General features: G+C 42.2%; 1 protein-coding gene across 5 annotated transcripts in view; it reads left to right on the top strand.

Annotated features, from left to right (window-relative positions):
* The window catches only part of sema6a (sema domain, transmembrane domain (TM), and cytoplasmic domain, (semaphorin) 6A), a 114155-nt gene that overhangs the window by 54324 nt on the left and 54140 nt on the right, over positions 1-5691 (top strand). For all 5 annotated transcript variants that reach the window (XM_008335977.3, XM_025053020.1, XM_025053018.1 and 2 more), the window contains exon 4: positions 3479-3539. In XM_008335977.3, the coding sequence (XP_008334199.1) occupies positions 3479-3539 (61 nt within the window). The remainder of the gene's footprint in view (positions 1-3478; positions 3540-5691) is intronic.

The following is a 5691-nucleotide window of genomic DNA, read 5'->3' on the forward strand; positions in this document are numbered from 1 at the left end:
TTGAATAAATGGTTGCTGGTCGGAGCTGACCTGAACCCTGTTAGAATCAGACCTTCAGTGGAATTCGTTTCTCAAGGAGGAACGTAACACTTTTTTTTGTTTTTGTCTGTCTGTGACTAGAACCTTCAGTGAAGTGGATGGCAAAGGAAGTGGGAAGAAAGTTTGTTTGTGGTCAATCATGTATTAGTCAATGCGCAGACGTGGGCTGCCTTTAATTTGATTTTCATAGGTTATTAAGTACAAGGAAGTGACTGGTGGCTGCCTGGAAGGAAAGAAATAGCATAAGTATTGTTTTGGAAAATGGCCTGCAATAACATTAACCATGTTCGATTTGTAGTTAATGGTCTACGTCTGAAAAAAAAAAAAAAAATTCCAAGCGCAGACCCTGTGTCTGGTTCTACTGCTTCACAGTGAGGTTGGATGTGAGGAGGAAGTGATGTGTTCAGGTGCTGTGGTGAACAGAGTGAAGGCTGAGTGTGTGTTTTTGTCTGTGCATGTTGGGGGTGTGGGGGTGGAGGATGGGGCTATGGTGACCTTGCACATGTGTGTGTTTGGAGAGCTAGTGTTGACACAGACACAGCCGCTCCATTGTCTTACTCCATCTCCAGTCAGGATGTTTTAGAGACGCATCATCGCTTGGCCCCCTCTAATCGCTGCTGGAACCAAAAACCCTGCGGCTGGAAAGCCTCGCTCCTGGAGGACGCTTTCGGCACCAGAACAAGAGAGGCACAAGACGGGTGACAGAAGCCATGGAGGTTACTGTCGGAAAATAATAGAGCGCTCAATTACACATTACTCATGAGCTGTTTTCCCTTGATTTAATGGCTTTTGATTTGACTTTGTCTTTTTAATATGTGGTTTGAAGTTTAATATAAAGATATAAATGAACAAGTCACTGAACTTTAGATGGCATAGAGAGAAATCACAGCATGATCATCCATCACTGTTATCACCATCATTTTTCTTTTGCTCCCTCGTCTTTCCTTTATCTAACAGTACGGGTTTCCGTAGATAAATCACAGTCACCATTTTTAATAATTGGGTTTACGTCAGTCTCATCAACTGTATACGTTTTGTTACAGTGGAGCCAAGGTGAAAGAAACACCAAAGGACAGAAGGGCCATTTAGGAGACCTGGTAATTCAATCCAGATCAATTAGCTGGAGTAGTGCAAGGGCACTGCGTCTAGAGAGAAGTAATGAAAAACATTCTGCAGTGGAGTTTGTGGTTTTGGCTGGCTATACTCCATATTTAGTCAAGACAGGCTGCACGCTGACGGGCAGCATCTGACATCTGCTAAAACCAGTGAACTAGAGTCGAGAGTCTGGGACAATGGACGAACCAGATTGACCGAAAACTGAATTCCCTTTACATTACACTGGTTTGGGTTTATTTTCCAGCAGGGTGACTGTTTTAATGACTGATACAGACTGGACAAAACAAACTACATCTTCAGTTACTACATCAGGAACATGTGTGAATGAACCAGCAGTGATGGAAAAAACAAATCCTTGAACTGATGTTTTGTTCAGGTTTTTCTTAAACAATAAAGGTTTGGATACACTTTTTCTTTAATCATCACTTTAATACAGGGGTGTCCACACTTTTTCAGCTTTGGAGCTACTTTTTAAATGACCAGGGTAAAGTGATCTACCTACATTGAAAACTATAAATATATATTTTCTGCTTTGATTAAATGGCTGTAGTTCTATGGCACAATACCGTCTGACTCAATACTTCTATGGTCCTTACTTTAGCCCTAGTGATTAGCATCTTAAAATAGAATTAAAACGATAATTTTTTGATAAATTTTTGTTTCTTTAAATGTAATTGCTCAGGATCTACCAGCACTCCCTTTGAGATCTACTGCTAGATCCTGATCTACTTATTGGGCACCTCTGATTTAATACATCATTGTTGAGAACATCAGGGATTTCAATATGTCTGTAAGGCCTCGATGAACCAGATAGATCAGAAGACAGAAATGTAATTTTATAATCTGACAGGCAAACAACAATGGTAGTGATGAGAAACAGAAGTGCTTGACAGGCAGATATAGATATTAGGCTAGCGGTGATGATGGCTTTGAGAAACGTCCAGGATTTTACTCTGCAATTTGTTTTAAGGTTCTCAAGTATAGCTGTGTGTAAAGTGTAGATAAGTCTGTTTCTATAGAGAACATCACACTCTTAAGTTCTGCCATCCACTTACTGGTATTGACAGATGCTCACCAGAGAGTCTGGGTTCAAACCCGCAACTCTCCATTGATGTAGCGTGACATTGTACCAATCCCTTGTCACTCATGTAAAAACCTCAGTGTTTTTTTTTTTTTTTTTAATTTCGACTTCAAGCCAAGATTAATTATTCAATTTAAGCTTTGTGCCTGATAACGTACAGTAGAGTGGGTTCAGTCCTGGAGGAGATGCCGGGGGCCCCCCCTCAGGAAGGCAGTATAAGAGGATTCATTTCAAGAAGTCTGTTCCTCCGAAGACTTTATTAGGTTTAGTTAATGAGAGCACGAGCTAGGCTGACTGGCTGAGCGCAGGTTTGGGAGCTGGAGCATAATTAAGCAGAGAGTGTGACTATGCCACTGCTACACACTTTGATTAAAAACACCTTCAACGACTAATCTCCAACAAATTAAAGTGGTTACATCATTTGGCACGCTTACCTCTGCTCCTGTCACTGGAGGAGGTAAAATCCCTCCTTCTTTCTGCAGTTTCCGCTTACTCTGCCTCAACACCTCCTGCCCCCCCCCCCGCCTCCCAACTGCGACCCTTCCCACTCCCCCAACCCCGGTCCTTAATTCTCTATGGTAAGTAGGTGCAGCGACATGACTGGTCAACCAGGCGGTCCGTCTGTCTGAGATGTAGTTAACCCTTACAGGTTTTATGTCTTCCATATGTCCTGTATAGCAGGACTTAGTAATAAAAGAGTAGCTTGTATATTTCCAGGCCAACACACATAAGTCTTCTTGTCTGAGCTGTAATGAGTGTTAGTATAGATTTCCTGTGGCTCAAACACTAGGCTTAATTGACCTGAACAGCTCTGAGTGACTTGGCACCTCCCGTCTCAACCTGCCCCCAACTCCCTCGCTCCCCCCCCCAACTCAAGACCTTTCTCTGGGACAAAGAGGCTTTTGTCCCCAGGCCTGTGCCGCAGCTCTCTAAACCTTTGTTGACTGTTTCTGTCTGACAGAGCAAATAGCTCTGGCCTCCTTTTGTTTATTGTCATTTCTTGAAGTTTGAACAAAGTTTATACAAAGAACCATTTTTTTTACGTTGTTTGCTGCCTGCAGGGTGGAAGCAGAAGAGTGGAGAAAGAGGAATGGGTTTATTGTTTGTTGGATTTTTGACTGTCTGCTGTTGTCTAACCTCTAACCATATCTTCTCATCTCTATCCCCTTTCCCCTCTCTCTCTCTCTCTCTCTCTCTCTCTCTCTCTCTCTCTCTCTCTCTCCTTTCCTTGATTGCACGCAGGGATCATATATACACGGTGGACACGGACACTGCCAACAGTGATGAGATCTTTTTCACTAAGGTGAGTGAGACGTCTGTCCCGTTCGGGACACGTTGTGTGCCGTGATTGACAATGTAACCCTAATAAGCTGGCCCTAGATTCCATGGATGTTCTGTGTGTGTGTGTGTGTCCTGTGTGTGGGAGCGTAAGCCCGGCCTTGACGTGCTCACCATTGTGACACTGTTAAGTAGATTACCCAATCAGTCAGCTAGCAAAATGCCTGGGTCACACACACACATACACACTCATCGGCAGCACGGAGGAGGATCTGATTGGTGTGCTGCACAATCTGTGAAGACGAGAGGTAGAGAGTAAAGTCAAGTCAAGTGAAGAGGAGGCAGAAGACGAGACAGACTGAAGTGAAGAGAGGCAACAAGGAAGACACCAATAAATTGACTTACACTGTTAACAAACCCCATTTCTAGAAATGTTGAAAGTTCAGTAGTTTTGATACAGTGGAGGTGTAGTTTGTCCTAAAACTAGAACACCATCAACCTTCATCGTCCTCGAGCCGCTCAAGAATATGCTATTGGGTTAATTGGACTCTCTATATCAGGGCCACATTAGCAATACAGTTCCCCTACCCCGTAGATCAGGTGTCCCCAACCCCTTGTCCACAGACAAGTACCATAGGTGAATTGGTACCAGGCCGCAGTGGGACACAGTGAAAAAATGTACTTAATTTTTACTAATTTACTTCATTCAAAGAAAATCCAGTCATATCCATTTACTTTCTCTATTTAAGGAGAACCTGACAATATTTTAAAATAAAAGTTCATTCAGACTCTGATTCAAACAGAATAGAGTCTAAAAGATGTTTTGTTTTAAAAATGTAATAATCCTTCAATGCTCAGTACCTTGCTCCTGGTCTGTAGTAACGGGTGGTACTGGCTGACCAATCCTTGGAACAAAAAAGGTTGGGGACCGCTGGTATAGATGTAACTACTCCATAACAGACTGATACATGTTTTTTGCAATTAATTCTTATTTATTCAAGCTACAAATATTGTTCATTGCTGTGTAATAAAAAAAACTTTTAATTTCTCAGGTTAAGAAACTCTGCTGCATGGACTTTACTAAATACTTTTTAATCTCCTGCGGGTGGCACAAAACGACTTGTTGGGCCGCATTTGGTCCCCGGGCCTTGAGTTTGACACCTATGCTCTATATTGACCATTGGTATCACTTTAATTATTAAAAATCTGAGTTGGCTCTAGCTCTGCCTCAACCCTAGAAGTGATTGAAGGCGGGACGATGAGGATGAATTTGATGATGCGCTAGAAACTTTATGAGTCAGCAGAAGCAGAAGACACAAGTCTGTGCTGAGTCATTCTATTTTATCAACTGTTGTAGAAATTAACACCTACCAGTAGCTATGAATAGTTCACATAGAGAAGAAATTACCAAAAGGTCACATAACCTTTTGTTTTATTTAGGAGAAAAAACACTTCACAGTTACTGTTGGATAATTCTTTGATCAAGTTCACACACTCTTATTTTCAAGGAAACCAGACTGTTAATTTGAACAGAATGATTGCAGGCAGTGTTCTGTTGAAAAGTTTAAAGCCAAACTGGAGCAGTGCTGTACAACATGAGGCTCCCTCATCATTGGCAATCTCACTAATGCAGCCTTTCTGTCACACCATGCCACAGTCACAGACACTGATGTATGCATCTCATCTGAAGGTCATTTTCAGCTCCTTTGATCATTGTAGGTAGTGAACCAACTTTTCTGTCATGAAAAACAATTTGTCGACTGCCAGCTCCTATTTTTCACTCCACATTATAACCACTGCTCATTGGCATCACTCTCCTCCACATAATGAATGCAAAGAGAATTCAAACAAGGCTCTTCTCTTGTATACGGCNTCCCACCACCACATCCACTTTAATGTCATCGTCCGATGAGTGGGTTTTAATGAGAGCAGGCTGCAGATGAAAGGCTGGTGGGAGACGTGCTGATTGATTGATGACTGGGGGTCTTTAATCAGTGGCTGAGCTACAAACATGTTGAAAAACAGTGGCGAGTAGCACAGTGGTCTGAACGCAGCTCACTGACGCCCCTCAGGCCACACAGTTTGTGATGTTGTAATTGTGTATAAGGTGGTTTGCATGAATAATGAGGAACTGATAAAATACTGATAAAAGTGAATGTAACAAATCTTTTTTGGGG

The sequence above is a fragment of the Cynoglossus semilaevis genome, chromosome Z (genome assembly GCF_000523025.1).
Source record: "Cynoglossus semilaevis isolate Cse_v1.0 chromosome Z, Cse_v1.0, whole genome shotgun sequence".
Classification (NCBI taxonomy): Eukaryota; Metazoa; Chordata; class Actinopteri; order Pleuronectiformes; family Cynoglossidae; genus Cynoglossus; species Cynoglossus semilaevis.